Raw genomic sequence first — 21,172 nt, forward strand, 5'->3', positions numbered from 1 at the left:
TGTGCCGAATGCTTCAGGCAAATGTACGGCATTAACGTGTGTTCGGTGGCCGAATCAAAGGGCGGTGGGGATGGGTCGGCCAACTAGCGGATGCTGATGGCGGCACCTGTAAAACCTCAACTCAAATTTAATGGCCCGACAGCGCAGAAGGGCGGAGGAGCACTGTTCTATGAGAGGAGCGGGCTATTTTTACGCCGGACGTTGGCAGCCCGAAGCTAGACGGCAGGATAATGGAATCCGAGTCCGGCAGCCAGTCTCACTTTGGCCGCTGACAATGGCGGCCGCAACTTGGGTCCTGCCATTAGGATTAGCCGTGGCTCTGGCGGTGGCCACCGGAAATGGTCAACAGCAGCAGAAGCAGCTCCAAGTGGCCAATAGCAAGCAGTCGCATCTTTGGCTGGGTAGGTTGAAATTAAGATGCCCTTAAACATCATCCCAAAAAATGGTCGATTTCATAAATGTAAAAAATAATACTTTCGTGTTTTATATTAATTTATTTCAATTTAAATTAAAATTTTTGAGAAAATCTTTTGGAGTTATTAGAAAAACTCCAAATAGTACTAAACCATCTTCAAATTTGTTTGCTTACATATAACTATTAAATATTTTTTTAATTAAGCACAAAGTAATTTTCTCTGAATAATGTGTACTTCAAGATTCGAAAATCCTACAATGTAGCAGAAATGGTAACTACAATAATTATTTAATAGTGCCTGGCGAGTAATTTTTTAATTTTAATTGGAAATACTACAAACAGAAAACTTTACATTATTTTTGTACCATTTTCTTAAATGTTATAGTTTGTTTTTTGAAAAATTAAAAAAAAAGCTTGTTTGAAGTTTTTATAATTCGTATACAGGTTTTACTTTACACGTCATAATTGTTTAACATCTTATTTTTTATCAACAACTGATATTCATCCCCTGCAGACTGCTCCTGCCTTCACTTCACGGATCGTAATGCCACCCAATGGGGCAGCTTGGCCATTAATGGCAGCCAGGCGCTGGGCGCCAAGAACAACTGCCTGATGGTCTTCATCGGCGGCATGGACGACGAGCTGGTGGCCTTTCAGCTCGAGCAGTTGCAGCTGCGCCCCGGGTGAGTGACCACGCTTCCGGCAAAATTCCGGGATCGATGCAGTGGGGGACTGGGCGAGGACCGATTGGATCTCGATTCGGCGGACAGCTGCCAGCGACAGCCATCAAAATCGATGGATAAGGCTGGCGTCCGTCGAGGAAACGCCGTGGCCAAATGCGGCATGGATGAGGCAGAAGCTGCAGCAGAAGCCAAATCCCCACCGAAATGGCAATGTAATTAAAATACCTTGCGAAGGCCATGTGGGCGGTCCGTTTTGGTTTTTGGTAGAGCCCGTGGCCGCCGGCACGCCTGGTTATTTATATCAAAAATCCCGAAAATTTGTGTCAATTTATGCAAAATTGTATGCATCCACATTTGCGCCATGAAAATAACGCACACAATATTTCGGAATCGATTTGTCAATAAAATTGGAGAGCACTAGCCAAGCCATTTCAGTGGATCTTGGACCGAGTGCTTCGCCGAACGTATGAGTAATATTTGAGGTGAATCAGTCGCTGGGAAAACGCCCCCGGATCACAGGGAAATCGCGCGCACTTTAAGTGTCCTGGTCGGTGGTTGAAAGTGTTTCTGTGTTTAGAGTCGATTAAAACCGCCGGCAAAACGCTTTTAAAAACCAGCTTTAATAGTAAATGTGTTAAAAACTCAGAAAAAATATTAACTACTTGAATATATAGGTATTATGAAAGATTTCGCGTAAATAGAGTGTATTTAAAAGATCTTTCTGTGTTTTTAGAAATATTGTAAAAATATATTCATTCAATTTTAGAATGAAAGGACTTTAAAAAATAAATTCGGTCTCTAAAATATCTTAACTATAGATTTATTATATAACTTATAACATTTAAGTACTATCTGAGCCACCGTGAACTTCGGTTAATAATTCTTTTTAGGTCTATATTTCATAGAGAATAATAAACAGTCCTAAAATTATTTTCCATATCATTAGGACTGAGAATTAATTTTTGTAGAAAATAAAAATATATATTATCTAAAATTATTTGAATTTATATTTTTTCTGAGTTTGAGTGACTAAAAAACGTATTTTTAATATAATATAAACGTTTTAAACAGCATTAAAAATAAATCAGTGAATAAAACAAAAAGTTTGTGTTTAAAATGTCGATGGATCCAACGGTTAACCTAGAGGATCTGGAGCGAGTGAGTGAAACCGGAATCGGTGAAAATTTGTCCAGTTACGACAATACCATTTTCAACTCAGCGCCGACGTCGCGCCAGTTCCGCCCGCAAGCAGTCACAAACTCCTCAGCCGCCGTCTGCCCTGGCGGATTCGGAGGCCATGGCCGTGATCAACGAGATCTTCAATCCCACGCTGAAACTGCCGGAGTCCACTGGCCACTACACGCTGCCCGAGGAGATGAGTGCCGATGACAATGTGGCGCCCCATGAACTGGACATTGCTAAGTTGGCGGAACTGAAGGAAGTAAGTTTGGCAGCGTTGAGGTGGCCAGAGGTTCATTCTCCGTGGCTTCTTCCAAGGTCTTCTCACTCTTTGACACGGATTGCGACGGGCTGATCTCGAAGGAGGATCTACGGTTCACCTACACGGCCCTGGGAAATGAACCGAACGAGCAGCTGCTGGAGCAGATGATGCAGGAGGCCAAGGAGCCACTGGACTACGAAGCCTTTGTGCGGCTGATGAGTCGTCGCACCCAGGAGCTGGATCCCGAGGATGTGCTGTTGGAGGCCTGGAGCAAATGGGATGACCATGGCACAGGAAAGATCGACGAACGCAAGTGGGTGCTGTGGTACCAAAAGGGCTGACACAATGAAAGACTTATTTGCAAACTCCCCAGAATCTATGAGGAGCTGACCAACTATGGCGACAAAATGACCCTCAACGAGGCCAAGGAGGCTCTGAGCCATGCCCCCATGGCCAAACCCAAATCTCTGGAGGAGCCGCCCATGATTGACTATCCAGCCTTTTGTCGCATGCTCAGCGGAATGCGCAAGCGAAAGGGGGAATAACTTATCAGAAGATCCAAATTTAAAAATACAAAATTCAAACTCATTTTTTTTAACTTTCAATAGAATTTTAGGAGAGAGGACAATAATAATGACCTTTAAAAGTTATTTAGAGGTTTTTAAAAGTAGTAATAAAAAATAATGGATTATCATCTAAATTCTTTATCATTTCTATGTTGTAATCAGATGTATAACCAGAGACTTCAAAAATTGAAATCCAGTCAGTTTGTCAAAGCTTAAGAATGTGTCTCAAGTGCTTAAGGATTTTCCGATGATAAACCCAGAATCCCTACTTTATTTAAACTACCCACAGCTTTTGTTTTTATATAGAAAATAGACCTCAATTATTTAATACATTTCGCTGTAGTTATTGCAATAAAATGCTCAAAACCTTTAAAAAATAGTTTTTTGTACTCAAAATCCCAACTTTTATATTAAGAAATCCAGATTATCAGAGTAATTGCTTAAATATAATTATTTTAGAAAATAGTCCGGTTGAATTCATTTACGTATTTATTTACTCATTTATTTGTAGCATATATTTTAACTCTTTAATTTGTTGTCTTTTTCGAAAATTACTTGAAGTCCTAAAGCAGGTGTGTCCATGTATAGGCCTTAACGCCAACTTTTGTTCGACTTTTTGTCAAAATAAATCGTGAGGAACCAGCAGAGCATGGGAAATTATTTCTTAATGGCCATTTGCTGGTGGCTGGGAGGCGGCTGCCTGACCAACGAGCCAGCCCCAAAAGTATCGGCCAATAAATTTTAGACATCATTACGACTCTGCTCTGGCCAATGCAGGCGGCCAGCGGAAGCCCTCTCTCTGTTCGGGTCCTCATTATATTTCTCTTTTTTCTGTTTTACCATCGAATGCAATTTTGTGACAGCTGCTTGGACAGCATGGACGTCTTTCCCTATTTGCGGGAGCCCGTCATCGAGAACGCGACCCTGGCGGCGGACACCTTCTGCCAGCACAGCCGGAACCGCAGTGCCACGCCTATATATAGCGCCGGCCGCTGGCTGGGACTGCGCCTCCGGTTCCAGCAGCCGCCCACCGACCTGTCCCGCTGGAACTTGACCCTCGCCGCCAGCTATCGATTTCTGAAGCGAGGTAATGACATATTGTTGAATGTTCAATTCTAAAAGGCTGTATAAGACATGTTGGATAAATACATTGAGCAAGATCTTACTGGGTCAGAAAAAATAAAAACAAAATAAGTGCTTACATCCAATCAGTAAAAATGAACTTAGAAAATTTATATTGCGCCAATATAGTTTTTAAGCTATAAAATATATTTTTTAACGATTTAAAAACTAAGCAATCTTGATTTTCCAACGGTTTATTTGTTAATTATAATAGCAAGGAGTTGAATAACTAAGTATAAATTCTTAATAAACCCAAAAAAAATGGTTGACTTAAAGAAATAATATTGCATTCACAATTTGTAACTCCTAATTGATTCAGATCGAAATAAACATCTTGGGAAATCAAACAATTATTTTAGGGAAATTTTTTAATATTTCCTAGATTTTCTAATCGTTCTTGAACTGTATAATATTTCCGCAGAAAACTTCCGGACGGATGGCCGCCTGGTGCCGCACAGCTTCTGCGACTTCTACTTCTTCGCCAGCTTGTCCGGCGAGGATGGCAATCTGGGTCAGGGCTACTTCCATTCCCCCCAGTTTCCCGCCCACTATCCGGCGCACATCAAGTGCGCCTACAAGTTCATCGGTCGTCCGGACACCCACGTGGAGATCCTGTTCGAGGAGCTGCAGCTGCCGCCGGTGGCCAGCGGTGGCTGCCAGCTGGATGCACTGACTCTGTTCGACGCCGAGTCCGCCTACATGAGCGCGGTCATCGATGTTCTCTGCTCCAGCAGGCCCACCCGGCGAATGGTGAGCAGCGGCCCAGATCTGCTGCTCGAGTTCAACGCCAGTTCCAATCGCACGGCCAAGGGATTCCGCGGAAAGTACAAGTTCGTGCCGAATGAGCCGGGTGTGCCGGAGCCCTCGCCTTCACCACCAGCGGTCCTGGAGGCAGCCAGCGTGGCGGTAAGGCAGGAGAAGTTCCAGCAGGAGCAGGCCCTCGCGCCCAAGGCCAACAGTCTGCCGACGGATGCGGAGCTGTCGAAGCCCGGACGCTCATTTGGTGAGTTGGCGCCCCATAAATTAGCGTAAGATTAAGCAACCCAATACCCTTACTCCCTGCTCTCCTTACACATAGAGAAACTAAGCTTTGGGGAGTCAACCAATAATGACTTAAATTTTCTATAAAACTTTTTACAGTGTTGCTTGTATAAAAAAAAATAAATATCACGGCAGTTTCAATAATCTTACAAAAATCTTACACCTCCATATCTATATTGCTACACATTTTTTTGAGTGTTTCTTATCCTACAACCCCCCTGTAGACAAGTTGCAATCGAATTAAGTCAATCGATGGAAATTGGCGGCAAAACTAGTCTTCCCCCGCCCGGCGACGTTCGACAGCTTCCGTCTGCCTTGGTCCGGATTCCGAGGCGGAAACGGATGTGGCCAATTCACAGGGTCTGGGCCCGAGTGCTCTGGGCCGCGGCCTGGTTCAGTCCATTGCCAACTGTTGTGCCGTTCAAATGGCGGGCTTTGCATCGCTTTTCATTAAACTCGGTCTCTGGTGTCTCTTTATTCACCAATCGACGGCATCGTGTGCCCCTTCGCCCACCAGTGAGTTTAGGACCTTACACATTAGCCAAAACATTTATTACAGCAAAATTTATTAAACTGAAGGCAACCTTTGTATCTCCGGAGTGTGTGCCATTGTGTGTTTAAAGCTCTTTTATATAAAAATTCCAAATAGTCGCATTGCTATGGACCACAAAATGACGGCAGCACCACTATAGAGAACTATCTGTAGGATTCGATGGAAAAATTTAAACCTGGGGAAGATAAATAGATATTTTTATGAAAATACTCCTTATCCATATTCCATATATACGGAAAGCTGTCCAGATATTTCTTATGAGCAGTAAAGGTAAATTTTTGTAATTGCCTCACCTTATATTAATAAAATTATTTTGTTGCTAACGGAGTAACTCTTTCCCTTATATAAAAGTCCTGAACTCACCGCCTGTATAATTTTTTGGCCCTCTCCAGGGTCTCCTCTCCTGGATCCTCCTTGGCGAGGTAGATGCGAACGCCCGCCAGGGCCTGTAGGAAGTAATCGTCCCAGTCGAGACTGCTCAGGTCGAAATCGTAGATCTTTTGGTCTCCGGCAGACATACGCTTCCACAGCTTGCGGGTGTTGGTGCCATCAAAGTGCCAGGTGGTGTCCACAAAAGGTGCCAGGATCTCTATGTTCTTGTGTATCTTGTCGTACAGCTTGATCATCCGGGGCTTGCGACCTCGCAGACGTAGCACCAAATCGATTGCATAGCCGGGGATCAGGTGGTAGAACCAGATAAGAAACCGGAATAACCAAGGAGTGGTCGTGCAGTGCAGAAAAGGCATCCACATCATCTTGGACAGCGGATATCTGTGCCGCATCCGCGCCGCCTTGTCCCTGAATCCTCCCCAGGTGATCAGGTTATCGTTGGTGGGCGCCAAGGTATAGATGGGTGGCTCCGGTGGCAACTTGATGGCACATTCCCGGGCCGTGTTCCAGGCACAGGTCAGCACCAGATTGGCGCAGTAGTCCACCGGGACAATGCCAGCCTGGGCCTTCACATTGAGCCTTGTGATCCGGAGTACTCCGAAAGCTGCGCCGTATAGAACTGCAATGGGTCCGTAGGTGTTGTCAATCCAGCCGACCATGGGCTCCTTGTAGCTGGCAATTACTGGGAAATACGGGATTAGAAGGTTGCTTTAGATCCCAACGAATTCACCTACTGACGCCAGGACGAAAGATGCAGATGGGCAGGTCACCCGCCTCCTGCTGCAGCAGCTGCTCCGCTAGAGCCTTGGTGTAGGTGTAGGTATTGGGATAACTGCCAAGCAGAACGGGTGCCATCTGGTCCAATAGCTCCGGACTTAGGCTTTTGTGCAGCTCCAAGACCTTCTCGACAGGGCACGTCAGGTGCTCCGGATAGAAGCGCTCACTAATGTTCTCTATCACGCAATTGGAGTACGCGGTAGACACATGGACGAAGGCTTCCAGGTGGGGCATCTCCTTGGCCAGCTGAATCATCAGTCGGGTGGCCCTCGTGTTCACCGCCAGGGCTATGTGCAGAGGCTCCATAAAGCGCACAGAGGCTGCAATATGGAGCACGATCTGCACCTCATACACCAACACCTGCCGATCCGAGGTGCTCAGCCCGAGATCCGGCTCCTGGCAGTCGCCGGCCAGGGGAACCACTCGTTTTAACACCTCGGGATCCACTTTCATAAGACTTTCAAAGACCTAAAATGGTATAGTTTTCATATTATTGATTGGAAAAGGAAAAATGTTTATGTAGAACAATAACACAAGAATTATAGCGTGTAAGTGGATAATTTTTTGAAAGGATATTTTACCGGGTCCTTTTCCCAGGCGTCGGATCGCTCCTTCATCTCCTGTCCACGTTTGGAGCGCAGCAGCACATAGATTCGCTTTACCTCAGTAGTGCGGAGGAGCTTCTCAATGGTCACTAAAAAGGGTAACATATCAGTTTTTTACTGAACCTTGGGCGAATCGCTACCTTTGGGTATCACTTATTTAACAGTCATAATGAATCCCTTTTTTTTTTAATTTGGAACACTTCTTGGATACTTCTTCACAACTCGTATATTGATTTAGCTGGAAACCAAACAAGGAATACCTTTTCCCAGGAAACCACTGCCGCCTGTTAAAAAAACCACTTTGTCTTTGAAAAATGCTTGCATTTCCGTAGCCATTTTGGTGATATAATGGTTTATGTGTAGACCCTTATCGCGAACATAAACAGGAAATCCGTAATCACTGATCCCACATCCGATTCCGACGCGACTGATGCTTGAATGAGAGGAGCTCAGTGCTTTTCTCCGGCATTTATACCCGAACGGTGATGGCGAAAACCAATTGTCTCACCTAGGCAGACGGGGTCGTAAATATTGTGTCGTAAAGTTGCACTTACCCGCCGAAGCTGGGGAAGATCTCTCCGCGCCTTTAAACTTGGCCCATTAAAGCAAGATAATGCCAGCTGACCTGCGAAGTAAACAATTAGGTTTGCCCATCTTACAATGAAATTAGAACCCGAGGTTCTGCCACTTTTTTCGTGGTTCAGAGGATCGGATCGGCACATGTGTCAAGTGCCGTGGCGCCCTGTGATCCCTCCATTTGGCTAATTGGAAATCGCTGTCGCGTCGAAGCTGGAGGTAAAGTGCACCTCAGCTAAGGAGAGTGAAACCCGGTAGTTGGTGGTTGAGTTGAGCAGACGAAATGGAATATGTATATACCTATGGGTAATTAAAGTCGAGGGTGCGCACCCATGTGCCGAGTGTTTGGACAGTGAATGTCCAGATAATGAGTGGCTTGTGACTGCCTAATTTATATGCAAAATCGAAATGCAGACGCCTTAATGCTGTTGGCTTTTTTCTAATTATATAGTAAATTCACGCCCCGATTACAGTGACGCATTTGAATAGTTGATATACCTAATAAGCTCTATAAACTCTGTTATAATCAGCAAACTTTGCACTCTCTTGCTAAACATGAGCGCCTTTTTTATAACCCTACCAATACTTAAAGGTTCCATTTTTCACGCAAAGTTGATATGGATACATAAGCATCTATTTTATTTTACACGAAATATATTTACAATTTCGAGATCTATCAAGAAGTAACTTAATTTTTATGATGGGAACTAAAATCACTTTTGCCATGTACCATATTCGTATTTAATTTTATTCCAGCCCAGTACCTAATTAAGTGCTAGATTATACAAGAACCAAAGAAAGGCGCTGGCTGCAAGAATCATAACAAATCTAAGAACCCTATCCAATACGTATAACCTGTAAAATCCAAAGTGCAGCATAAAAATCAATCCGAACGTTGGTAGCGTCCACTTACCTATATATATTCCTTTTGCCCTTGGCAACGGACTCTTCCGTCGGGGATTCCTTAAACAAGTACAGCCGAACTCCGTACATGACGTTGATGAAATACTCATCCCAGTTTAAAGAGGACATATCAAAATTGAACGTTTCCTTGTCCTCCGGCGACATTGACTGCCACAGCTGGTCGGTATGATTTGTTTTTATTTCAAAGTTCCTCCTAGTAAAGGGAAACAAGCTCTTCATTCCTTCATCGATCTTGCGATATCTTTCCACCATCACCGCCTTTTGGCCCTTCAGTCGAAGGGCAATGTCTATCAGGAATCCGGGCAGAAAGTGATAGAAGTAGGTGCCGATGTCATAAACATAGGGACAAGCGGTGTTATGGTTAAATGGGTACCAAATCATGTTTTCATTCGGCATAAGCATCCCCTTTTGAAAACATTGTTCCGATAGGTCTCCATAGGTCAATGAATTCGATTCGCAGCTCGAATAGGCGTAGATAGGAATTGCACTCTTCTTGTCCTCCCTGTAGATCTTGGCTATCTGAGCTGCTGAGGCGATGGCCACGTTGACACAATAGTCAGCAGGAACCACAGGGACATTAACTTTAAGGTTAACCAGTACTAGGCGGACGATCCCATAGGCAGAGCCAAAGACTAGCGCAATCAGTCCTTGCAGCCCATCGATCCAGCCCCGCACTGGCTCCTTGAAGGTGGAGGTAACTGAAAGTCCAAAGAGGATTTTTTAAAACAATGTTATACATAAGATATGTATAATATGATATGTATGTAAATATGATACATACGAGTATAAAAGTTTCAATCAACAAAGCAAACGTGATTTTTAGCTGAAAGTTCTGAAAGTTTTACAAAAAACTATCTAGAGTACAATTTTAAAACATGGACGAATAATTCTCATAAATATGATTCCTGTGAGTTTTGTTCTTAGTAATCAAGTAAATCATTACAAATAAAACATTATATTCTTTGGGAACAGGCAAAAAATATTTACTCACTGATGGCTGGTCGGAAAATGCCGACCGGCAGATCCTTGGCCTCCTCCTGGATCACCTGTTCCCCCAGAGCCTTGGTGTAGGTGTATGTGTTTGGGTATTTTCCGAGTAGGGCCGGTGCCATCGTCTCTAGCGTCTCGCCACTGAGGGATTCTGTTAAGTCAAGGACCTTATCAACGGGACAGGTGAGGTGCTCCGGGTAGAAACGCTCTTCGATTTTGTATGCCACACAGTTGGAGAATGCTGTCGAGATGTGCACAAAGGCCTCGAGGCGCCGCATTTCCTTGGCCAACTGAACCATGAGGCGCACCGCCCGCGTATTGATGTTTATCGCCTGCTGCAGTGGCTCGATGAATCTAACCGAAGCGGCTCCATGGATAACCACCTGCACTTCCGCTATCAATATGCTTCGATCCGCCTGGCTGAGGGCCATTTCCGGAGCGCAGCAGTCCCCCGAAATCGGAGTCACATGCTCCAGGGCGTGCGGTTTGTTCTTGAGCAGAACTTCGAAGACCTGCAGAGAGGAGATTTGGCAGGGAAACCCATCACACACAACTAGGTGCTGCCTTCACTTGCACCACCCACCTGGTCTTTTTTCCATGCCTCAAAGCGTCCTTCCACTTTCTCACCTCGCTTGGCTCTCACCAGCATGTATATGCGTTTCACATCTGTCGACCGCAACAACTTTTCTATGATCACTGAAAGTGTACCGTCCAGAATAGTACTAATATTCTTTTTCCGCTTATTTTCAAATTCACTGCGCACCTTTTCCCAGCAATCCTGTGCCTCCGGTTAAGAAAACTGTTTTGTCCTTATAAAAACTTACAATTTCACTCGACATTTTGCGCTGCAAAAATTATATTCACTCGGTGGGTTCTCTCGATCAAATGTCGATTTCTTTTTATTTACATTTATTTATACTATTTCCCCTAGCTACAAATTATGTAACGCGATAAGCCACGATAAGCAACGCGACAAGAAAGGAGGAATATTTCATGAGGTTTGCGAATAAATTTGGAAGAGTAATTGCAAAAAACCTTGAAAGCTAAAAGAAACTGATTTATAAATAAGAGTTTTATGGCTATATAAACGCAGTTTGCCATTTAGTTTTATGCCTAATCAGCCAATTAGATATTTGCCTCTAACAAACATTTGAATCAACATTATATACGATCTTTATTATATTTAAAACAAAAAAGAAGTTAACATCGGCAAACCGAAGTGTGTATATAAGAAATAATTAAGGTTAGTGAAATCATGTTAAATTTTTAAGGATTGTTGCTAACTTCAGTGATATTTAGACAACAAAGCAACATTTTCTTAATATTAAATATATCATTATTTCTCTGACCGTTTCTTTGAAAGCTATATGTTAGAGTCATGCGATTTGTATTAAACCTAACTCGAAATTCTTAAAACTATAAAAAACGATATTCCTAATATTAGAAGATAATATGTCAAAAAACACCTTATGAAGAATATATATACTTTATGGGGTCGGAAACGTCTCCTTCACTGCGTTGCAAACTTCTGACTGAAATCAATATGCCCTCTGGGTATTAAAAGAAGAATAAAAAAAATATTCTTCATATAACTTTAAAGCAATTTTGTACTTTATGGAAATCATTAATGTAACAACAACTTAATTAACAATGTAAATCTCTTTAATACACAATATGCAACAAAATTAATAGATGAATTTCATTTGATATCTTAAAGCTTAGTTTCTCTGAATTAGTTTGATCCAAAAACCAGTTTTGGGCGCCAACTGAAACCCTGAACTGGCCAGCTCCAGTGGAATGCACGTTTTCTTGGCTGGGACGAAACGGAATTCCTTCAGAAGGTAATAGATAACGGCCTTTGCTTCAAGAAGAGCAAATCGGGAAGCTATAAGGGTAACATTTAAGTATTAAGGTTCGGCGAAACATAAGTCGATTGTATTACCAATGCAGTTTCGTGGACCCAAACCGAAGGGAAAGTATGTGTTTGGTTGCATTGAATCCTTGTTCTCCTCGCTGAAACGTTCTGGATCAAACTTCGTGGGATTCTCGAAGAACCTAGGGTCACGATGGAAGCCACAGGTGGGCAGCCAGAGGACATCGCCCTTCTTAATCTCTACCTTTTGGCCATCCACCTCATAGGTGATGTCCTTGTTGCACTCTCGATCAACGGCAATGGCTGCCGGCCACTTTCGCAGGACCTCCGAAACGACCTGATCCAGATACTTCATGCCCATGATGGCCTCATAGTTCAGCTCCTTGCCCTCCAGCTCTTTGTCAACTCGCTGCACCTCTTCGAACAGCTTCTGCTGCACATCCTCGTTCTCTGTCAGCTCATGAGCGGTGAAGCACATCAGCACAGCTGAGGTCTCGAAGCCGGCAAAGAAAAAAACAAAGCACTGGGCCACAATATCACGATCGCTCCACTCGCGAGCGGCAGTGATCTTGGTCTTTTCCGACGGGATCAGACCACGCGCCTCCATAAGCATGTTGATCATGTCGGGACGGATAATGTTGTGCTCCTGCCGGTACTTCATGGCATCGAGCACCAGACGGACGAAATACTGAGTACTCTTCTTGTCAAAGAGCTCCATTTTCAAATACTGCGAAAAATAATAATAATAATAATATAAACTTACATCAAAATAAGACATTATTTTAAGATTTATCAACCTTGTTGAGAGTCTTCAGTGCAAAGAACAACATAAACTTAATGTTCTGAAGGAAGGAAAACTTGGTCAACTTTTTGCCCATCTGGTAGAAGGTGTTCTCTCGATCCTTGAACGAATTCACCTGCAGCCCAAAGGCTGTAGAGGCGATCACATCGTTGGTGAATCGGGTGCAGTAGTCCTTCATGTCCAGTTCCTGACCAGCTTCCTGAGCAGATGACTCATCCTGCTTCAAGTAGGCCACGGCCTCCTTGGCCACCTGGTTCATCAGCTGGAACATCTGACGCATTTTGCTGCCAGTAAAGACGGGACTAAGGGTGCTTCGCATGTCCTTCCAGCGGGCATCACGCATTGAGAACAAGGAGCTACCAAATAGGTTGCTCATGTCATGCGGATCATCATCGCTGCTGGTGGCGAACACGTTGCGATGATTGATAAAGTGGTCGAAGTCCTTTATGGCTATCTGCTTTATAATATCTGGGTCGCGTACCATCAACAATGGCTGTCGCTGCTCGAAGATACCGAAAAATCTAAAATAAAATAATCAAGTTTAATGTCCGATAAGTCTTTTGTGACTCATTTGCAGATAGGTGAAAAGGTATTATTTGCGATTTAAAAAGATTACAGAGAGATAACATATTTTGGTGTTTTATGGACGGTTATAAATTGTTTATTACCTATCCTTGTAATTTTGCACCTAATAATAATTAAGTATATTAATAATACATTTTAAAAAGCAATAACACCATTTTTAAGAGTCCAAAGGATGTCTTTACACGTTTTAGTTTATGACAAGACTAATTTTTGATTGCTATTTTATTACTCCATAATTATTCTTATTCAGCTTGAAGAAATTTTTAAAATCGAAGTGTTAATACACTGCCCAAGAGGAACCACTAAGACGATTTCATTTCTATTCAATCCTAAAGGGTTGAGTTTGTATTTAGAAACACATAATAATCTTGTATATACTATTTCAACAAACATTTTAAAATTAATGCATTATTTAGATATCAGCATTATCACTGAGCAATTTAGCAAGAACCTTATCAAATATTTTTCCTATCTAAATATGGACACAGTATGTGCGCTCCGTAACAAACAACATTTAAAGCTGCCATATAATCGATAAGACTAAACGAATCCCAACTGATAAAAAAGCGTGGCTAATAAAATAATCTCCTCAATTAAACAGTTCAAGTTAAATATTTAATAAAATAATAAACGAACTTTTGTTTGCGAAGTTCAACCTTTTACCCAATTAAGATGAGAGTATTTCAGCACGCAATAATTACACAAAGCATCCGCACCCTCACATGTGTATAAAGATAGATTACTAATAGCTTGACCTTGACAAACTACGCTTGTCAGTGCAATGTGGAATAAACTTAGATACACAACTGAACGAGTTCAGAGTAATTAAATTAATTATTATTATTATGAAATTCATGTCAATGAAACGACTCACTTGTTACTTCCGCCCTTGGAATAAAGATCGCAGATTATGTCGAACATGGCTCTCTTCCGCAAGAACATGTCGCCCATGTTGCCAAAATACAGGGTTGGCTTCGCGTAGGGGATGCCCCGATCCTTGAAGAAGTCATTGTTGGCGGCAGCCCAGCGATAGAACAAGACTACGGCGACAACAAAGAGCGCCAGGGATTCCCACAACATAATGAATGAGCGTTTTGTTTGTCGATCCAAACGTCCAGAAGATAACTGACTGCGCCACAAACAACTGGGAGCGTTTTGTTTTCGCTACGCAGAGCTTTTGATTAGAGCTTTGTGCTCTGCCGCCAAATGCAGTCATATGTACACGACAATTGATAAAAAAAATTATTGTCTATATTATACATATATTCGGTTTAATCAAGCATGTACTTAGGAGTAAAAACGATTTCAGCAGGCGCTCAGCGTTTCAACATCACCGCATATAGTGGGTAAGGCTGACGACTCTGGGTCTCGAGTGAGGTTTGGAGCCAGCTAACATTCAAGTGCCGGCAGCTGCGACGATAGAGCGGTCTGAAAAACGGAAGCCAGTTAAACAAAATATATTTTTAGATTCAATGAATCTCTAGACTTTACCTAAGCTTTTCGAGGTTCATTGCCTCGCTTGTGTTGTAAAAAACCAGATTTGCCTTTCGGGGTTCCGCTGTACAAGATCCGCCATGCTGCAGAAATTCTTCCTTCAGCTTACTTGCATCCTTTTCCATTGCAAAATGGGCCACCAATCCAGCGAATAACTTGCTTTTGGTATCAGGGGATTTTTTCGCTTCCTTCTGCTCCTTTTTAACTATGGATTTCACCTTCTCACTGGTTGTTATATTCTCCTCCATTGGTTCCTTCTTGACTAGTGATTGCACCTCTTTAGTTGTCTTAAAAAAGTCCTTCATTCCCTTTTGCGATGGCGACAAGCTTCGCTCCACTTTCGGCTCCTTGCGTTTGCTTACTGGTGCAGCTGCTTCCTCATCATCCGAACCAGTTTTGGATCTTTTAAGTTTTTTAGTGCTACTAGTTTGATTGCGTTTTATTTTTGTTTCCTTCTGCGGCGTCTTTTCCAGATTCAGCTTTTCGTCGTCCTCTCTACAATTGGTCAAAAGCAAATCCACGTTCACATTCTTCTTCGAGGCATCATACAGATTCTCCAAGTGGGCCAGATCATTTGCTTCCTTTGCCGATTTATCGCTTCGCAGACGGGTTATCCTGGGAAACCGAATCGAGATGCCAGATGCCGTATGCGCCTCGGATTTGGTGAACTCTGCACCTGTAATCTCCCACACTGGCATTTTCAGCGGATCCTTGGCCAGAACATCCGGGACCAGGGACTTGTTGCACAGAAGCCAATCGGGGGTTGCATTGGCATCGGCACGTTCGGTTAGCTTGATAAGGGAATCGTGTACCTCTGCATTGGTGGCATCATCTAGGCCAGAGTGCACTTTGGTCACAGTCTTCCACAAACGACCATATGTATCATAGCAACCCATGAGAAAAATGCTCAGCACACCACCTTTCTTTCCCGATCCATACCACGCGCCTAGGACAACCAAGTCCGCCGTATCAGCCATCTTGCCATCAAAGAGGTAGTCCTTCTTGACCTTTAACCAGTTTCGCTTGCCGGGCTGATAGGTGCTGTCAGGGCTTTTCAGCACCACTCCCTCTAGATTGGCGTGCAGCACCTTGGCCGTCATTATGGCCAGTTCTCGCTTAGTCTTAAGAAATTCCGATTCCGAAAGCTGCACATGGGATTTGATGGGATGGATATTCTGTTCGAGGATCTCCCGCCGCTTGCGGAATGGCCTAGATGATTTAAGTTTATTATTAAAAGGTTCTGAAGCCCAAATCCTTACCACTTACAGCTGGGTCAAATCCTCGCCATCGTAGAGAATGCAATCAAAAACGAATAGGCACACTGCGGCATTCGCAAAAGTCTGTTTCTTGTGGGCGCCCAACGAGCCGAAGGGCAGCAGTGCTCCCGTGTCAGTGTCCACCAAAATGATCTCGGAGTCCAGAATCATTTCCTCGGCTCCTGGAAAGGCACGCGGTATGTGCTCCTTTAGAGCTCTTATCTTGTGGTCCACTACTGGCTTTAGATTGCGGCTGAAGAACTTAAAGTCATCGCCCTTTTTGTGGATTTGAACCCTCTCTCCGTCGTACTTGATTTCACTGTACAATCCGGCAGAGTTCTTCTTAAAGGCTTCCTCCACCGACTTGCAGGCATTGGCCAACATGGGTGATATGGGTGTCATCACCTGAATTCCACTAGGATTTGCCTTTTTGGCCTTCTTAACCGGGCTATTGACAGTCTTTTTATTGTCCTTGCCAGCGAACTGTTGCACAATTGCCTCCAAATCCCGGGAAGACTGGTATGCGGGATAGGCCTCAGGGCCAAAGGCATCCAGTATGTGTCTGGCCCGGGCATTGATCCGCAAGTCATGCTTCACCAGGCGGATGAAGGTGCGCAGATCAAGGTCAGTGGCTTTCCGGCACAGCTCCTGCAGTAGTTCAGTCTGATCATCCTCCTTGGTGCGCTCCTCCAGCTTCTTGAGCAACTCCTCCACCTCTTGCAGGTAGAGTTTGCTCTGCGCCTGGGGCTTCAGTTTTTTTGAGGCAGCAAAGTGCTTGCGCAGCGTTTCCGAAACATCTCCATCTATGGGAAACCACAGGTTAATTTGTAAGGTTTGTGGACTTTTGGAAACATAAAATGATGGAAGGTGATTTCACCATTAAAACTTGCCCTGCTCCAAATCCAGATGCATTTGCTGCTGGCTGGCATTGAAAATGCGCGAGAAGAGTTTGATCAGCGCCTTGTTCTGCAAATTGTAGACCCGCTGGCTGGCCGCCGGGATGAGGAACTGCACCCAGAGCAGGGTGTCGCCCTCGAAGCCCTGCCCGCTGGTGCCTTTCGCGAAAAATCGCTGCAGTTTCTCCACCTTCTTCAGATAACTGGGCTCGCCGGCTATTTCATCACAGATGCGCCGGAAGGTGTCCAACTTGTTGTCTTCGTGGTGCAACCGCTTGCTGGCCATATTTATGCTGCTGACGAGTCGAGTTAGGAATCTGGCCTGCCTCGTTAACGTGGGCAGTAGCATACGAACAAATACTACCAATTAAATATAACTAATCTATTTCGTAGAACAATGCAAGCAGACTTTCGACTCACGAGTAAACAAATCGGGTACGTTCGACTCCAATCAGCTGTTGATGGCGAAGCACGCTCTCGGCGGCGTTTTAACTGGTGGCTCGAGAGTCCTCCAATGCCGTTACGAATTCGAAGCCCAGCCGTCGGAACGGGTGCAGGTACGTTTCCACGACTTCAACGTGCCCACGGAGCACGAGAACTCCACCAGTTGCCAGCCGGGGGATGCGCTCCATGTGCTCAACGAGGTGCGTGGGCGGTACGAGACGCAGGAACTGCTGTGCGGCGCCTTCCTGCCCAAGCCACTGATGTCCAGCGGGTCGCTGATGCACCTGCAGTTCGTCGGAAAATATCCACCCACCATGACCAACAAGGTGCAGTACTACGGATTTCGGGCGGAGTACCGATTCCTCACCAGTAAGTGTTTTCGATATCACAATTCCGACTGGCTTCTCACTTATAGCCGAATTCCACTGGCGTATATATCACATTTAGAAGTGGATTAGTGGAGACAACCTAAAATAGGTTGATATTTTACTTTATTTTTTCTTTTATAGACAATCTTTTTTAAACATATTGAAAATGAAATTAGTTATTAATGAATTTGAAATTATGAGCTGAAATCGATTTATCAAGAAAACTAATTTTTTCCTTTAAAAGATTTCGGCATCATGTCCGGCGTCCAGATGGAGGACTGCTCCTTCGTCTACAACAGCAGTGAGCGCGTAAGTGGTCTATTTCACTCACCCAATTTTCCCGGTTATTATCTGGAAAATGTGGTTTGCAATTACTACTTCTACGGAGCCAGCGACGAGAGAATTGTTCTGCATTTCACCTATTTCGATATAGAAGGAATTGGAAAGTAAGATTTCAGCAGTATTCTACTTTCTTAATTTATACTGTAACATCTACCAACCAGTTGTGACCACCAGACTGCCAGCGACTACATTGAGTTCTCCAATTTTATGAGCACGGATCGAAAGTTTAGCAGATACTGTGGAAAGCTTCCCGATTTTGAAATGCGGTCGGATGGGCGCTTCTTTCGAGTCACCCTGCATTCGAATGATCGCTTCGTGGCCATCGGTTTTCGCGCCTTGTACACCTTTGAAACCATTCCGGTGAATAACTCCGATCCTCGAGATAATGCCTCCATGCAAAGCTTTGTCTCAACAGCTTCCACACAGCCGGTTGTTAACCCAACCAAATACATTTTTTATATCATATGCATTTATAAAACGTACCAATAAAATAGTTAACCGAATGATAATGCTGTCAAAATACTATTTTGGGCGGCTGGAATTAACATATACGAAAACTGTATACTTTGACCATCAGGGTTTATGTAATTCAAATAAGCGCCGATAAATGTCGACCCTAACACTTGTCATCGATAGACTGTTTTGCTATCGTAGCTATGTTTATACCGCGATATGAGGTTCGCGAACTCGGCAGTTCGTAGTGCGAAAATAGTGAAATTCGAATATATATATATATATCAAGAAAATTTACAATGTTTTAATGTATTTTATTTAGTTTAATTAAATTATAACTTCACGAAAGCGTTTTTGGATTGCAGAGAATTTTACATTATTCTGTATATAATCACAATTTGCGAACTCAAAGTTCACAATATGGGTAAGCGTATGAACGGACCACTTGTTGCTATCTGCAATTGATCTTCGCCTGTGCGATATAGTTTTGTGGAGTCACGACGCGGCTATCAGGAATAAATACAGCTGTTAGCTAGTACGATTACCATTAACATTTTGCGAGTCGCTCGGAGCAGCCAAATTACCTCTGGGTCTGGAGCTGATAACACGGTCGTAGTCTTCACATCACTATAAGCGCATATTTCTGACCTCTGGAATGGCTGCCAAAAAACTGGATGCCATCATCTTCGGGGCCTCCGGGTTCACCGGAAAGTACACTGTCTTCGAGGCGGTGAGCGTGCTGAAGGGCCTGAGTTGGGGCATCGCCGGTCGCAATCAGGAGAAGCTGCAGTCGGTGCTGAAAGAGATGGGGGCAAAGTCCAAGACAGACCTCTCACAAACACCCATCGTGATTGCGGATGTGAACAACGAGGCTTCGCTGCTGGAGATGGCCAAGCGCTGCCGGATTGTGGTCAATACGGCTGGACCGTATCGGTTCTTCGGCGAGAAGGTCGTGAAGGCCTGCATAGAGGCGGGCACACACCATGTTGATGTCAGCGGAGAGCCACAGTACATGGAGACCATGCAACTGCGCTACCACGATCTCGCCAAGGAGCGTGGCGTATACGTGATCAGCGCCTGTGGCTTTGACTCCATTCCCGCCGACATGGGCGTCACCTTTGTGGAGAAGAATTTTGACGGCGTCGTTAACTCGGTTGAGAACTTTGTCCACATGGGCGTCAAGGGAGGCACCAAGGGAACGGGCAGTGCTGCCCTGAACACCGGAACATGGGAGAGCGCCATCCATGCCATCGCCAACCGGAGAGAGTCGGTGGCCATTCGCCGGAAGCTGTTCCCCGAGCGCCTGCCCAAGTTCCAGCCGAGTTTGAAGGCACGATCGCCGCTTTCCCGTGCCGTCGAGGTGGACAACAAGGTTATCCTGCCGTTCCCCGAAACAGATCGCTCGGTGGTGATGCGCTCGCAGCGATTCCTGTACGAGCAGGAGAAGAAGCGTCCCGTCCAGATGCAGGCCTATATGACCTACCCCTCGTGGTTCGCGGCCAGTGTTGTTGTGCTCTTCGCCTCTGTCATTGGAATTCTGGCCAAATTCTCCTTTGGCCGGCAGCTGCTGCTTAAGTACCCCGGCGTCTTCTCCGGCGGCATGGCCTCCCGGGAAGGTCCCAGCGAGGCTAGGATGGAGCGCTCTTTCTTCAGGATGACCATGAAGGCCACCGGCTGGCCCAAGTCCGAACAACTGGCCGAGAGCTCGGACCAGTACAGCTCTCCGCCAACGAAGACTTTAACCGTGCAAGTTACTGGTCCCAATCCCGGCTATGGCTCCACCTGTGTCGCCCTGCTCTCCACGGCTAAGACCATCCTTAACGAAAGCGACAAGATGCCCGGTACCGGCGGAGTCCTGCCACCAGGTGCTGCATTCCGGAAAACCAATCTTATTAGCGAACTGGAGAAGCACGAGCACGGCATTAAGTTCGAGATTGTGGCGAACAAGTAATGTCAAATATGACTTCTAGTTGAATTGTTAATCATTAAAAATACTAGGTGTGATACAAATAAAAGTATTTATGAGTTACGTTCCTTTAAAAGCGGTATGCATTTATGAATTGTATAAAATATGTCAGTAGAATTTTAATTAATTAAGTAACTTGTACTTGAAATGAGCTTAAGATTAATTCATTTATAACATGTCCTTCTTTATTTGCAGGTAACTTAATCACTAAATTTATAATTTTAATTTAATGTCCCAACTGTAACTGGTTCACTCCCCCTTTTTAAATTTAGTGGTTCGAAGGATTCTAGCGCACAGACACACTGATAGCGGTTAGTTTGGTTATCGGTAAGATTGCAGGTAAAATTTTAAAATTTCTTATTGGAGAATGAGCGTCGGTTGTTCAACTTTTTTAAATTATATCAGAAAATTTAACAGCGTAACAGCGAAGCTTTCGAATGTTACCATTCATAGCCCCATCATTATATTATTAAAAAGTCTTGGGATCAACTCTTTAGTTTTAGAGCTTCGTTTCAGAGTAGCAATTGAAGTTTCTAAAAAGAGTTTTGATTTCCACATATATTTCCTCTTAAGGCACAACCGGTTAACCGGTTCAAGTCCGCTCTTTTCG

General features: G+C 44.2%; 7 protein-coding genes across 9 annotated transcripts; 3 read left to right on the forward strand and 4 right to left on the reverse strand.

Moving 5' to 3' along the window:
- The first annotated feature begins 19 nt into the window (after positions 1–19).
- LOC108027238 (suppressor of lurcher protein 1) lies at positions 20–18,639 on the forward strand. Its single transcript, XM_017098572.3, has 7 exons — positions 20–401; positions 930–1,098; positions 3,969–4,192; positions 4,649–5,230; positions 17,383–17,802; positions 18,046–18,247; positions 18,305–18,639. Exons 1-7 carry the CDS (start codon positions 131–133, stop codon positions 18,630–18,632), a joined length of 2,196 nt encoding a protein of 731 aa, XP_016954061.1. The 5' UTR covers positions 20–130; the 3' UTR covers positions 18,633–18,639.
- On the forward strand, positions 1,113–3,482 carry LOC108027237 (calmodulin). 3 transcript variants are annotated; one of them, XM_050889525.1, is made up of 5 exons: positions 1,113–1,772; positions 2,170–2,256; positions 2,318–2,539; positions 2,596–2,852; positions 2,913–3,482. In XM_050889525.1, the coding sequence occupies exons 2-5, from the start codon at positions 2,215–2,217 to the stop codon at positions 3,082–3,084; spliced, it is 693 nt and encodes a 230-aa protein (XP_050745482.1). In that variant the 5' UTR covers positions 1,113–1,772; positions 2,170–2,214; the 3' UTR covers positions 3,085–3,482. The 3 variants fall into 3 exon arrangements, with proteins under 3 accessions (XP_050745482.1, XP_016954060.1, XP_016954059.1); XM_017098571.3 differs by having other exon boundaries at positions 1,113–1,645; XM_017098570.3 differs by having other exon boundaries at positions 1,113–1,580.
- Positions 5,799–8,112, reverse strand: LOC108027234 (fatty acyl-CoA reductase wat). The gene is made up of 5 exons (XM_017098568.3): positions 7,854–8,112; positions 7,570–7,682; positions 6,946–7,456; positions 6,185–6,893; positions 5,799–5,996 (listed from the first exon to the last, which is right to left on the reverse strand). The coding sequence occupies exons 1-5, from the start codon at positions 7,927–7,929 to the stop codon at positions 5,897–5,899; spliced, it is 1,509 nt and encodes a 502-aa protein (XP_016954057.1). The 5' UTR covers positions 7,930–8,112; the 3' UTR covers positions 5,799–5,896.
- On the reverse strand, positions 8,777–10,980 carry LOC108027236 (fatty acyl-CoA reductase wat). Its single transcript, XM_017098569.3, has 5 exons — positions 10,847–10,980; positions 10,667–10,779; positions 10,085–10,595; positions 9,083–9,791; positions 8,777–9,024 (listed from the first exon to the last, which is right to left on the reverse strand). The coding sequence occupies exons 1-5, from the start codon at positions 10,920–10,922 to the stop codon at positions 8,934–8,936; spliced, it is 1,500 nt and encodes a 499-aa protein (XP_016954058.1). The 5' UTR covers positions 10,923–10,980; the 3' UTR covers positions 8,777–8,933.
- On the reverse strand, positions 11,728–14,480 carry LOC108027233 (probable cytochrome P450 9f2). The gene is made up of 4 exons (XM_017098567.3): positions 14,218–14,480; positions 12,754–13,279; positions 12,026–12,683; positions 11,728–11,968 (listed from the first exon to the last, which is right to left on the reverse strand). Exons 1-4 carry the CDS (start codon positions 14,421–14,423, stop codon positions 11,802–11,804), a joined length of 1,557 nt encoding a protein of 518 aa, XP_016954056.1. The 5' UTR covers positions 14,424–14,480; the 3' UTR covers positions 11,728–11,801.
- Positions 14,586–17,349, reverse strand: LOC108027232 (DNA ligase 3). The gene is made up of 4 exons (XM_044095640.2): positions 16,984–17,349; positions 16,104–16,896; positions 14,835–16,046; positions 14,586–14,771 (listed from the first exon to the last, which is right to left on the reverse strand). The coding sequence occupies exons 1-4, from the start codon at positions 17,336–17,338 to the stop codon at positions 14,660–14,662; spliced, it is 2,472 nt and encodes an 823-aa protein (XP_043951575.1). The 5' UTR covers positions 17,339–17,349; the 3' UTR covers positions 14,586–14,659.
- A 425-nt stretch (positions 18,640–19,064) lies between the features above and the next one.
- LOC108027436 (saccharopine dehydrogenase-like oxidoreductase) lies at positions 19,065–20,638 on the forward strand. The gene has a single exon (XM_017098884.3). It carries the CDS (start codon positions 19,252–19,254, stop codon positions 20,545–20,547), a length of 1,296 nt encoding a protein of 431 aa, XP_016954373.1. The 5' UTR covers positions 19,065–19,251; the 3' UTR covers positions 20,548–20,638.
- The last annotated feature ends 534 nt before the right edge of the window (positions 20,639–21,172 follow it).

This window comes from Drosophila biarmipes, chromosome 3R (assembly GCF_025231255.1).
Source record: "Drosophila biarmipes strain raj3 chromosome 3R, RU_DBia_V1.1, whole genome shotgun sequence".
NCBI lineage: Eukaryota > Metazoa > Arthropoda > Insecta > Diptera > Drosophilidae > Drosophila > Drosophila biarmipes.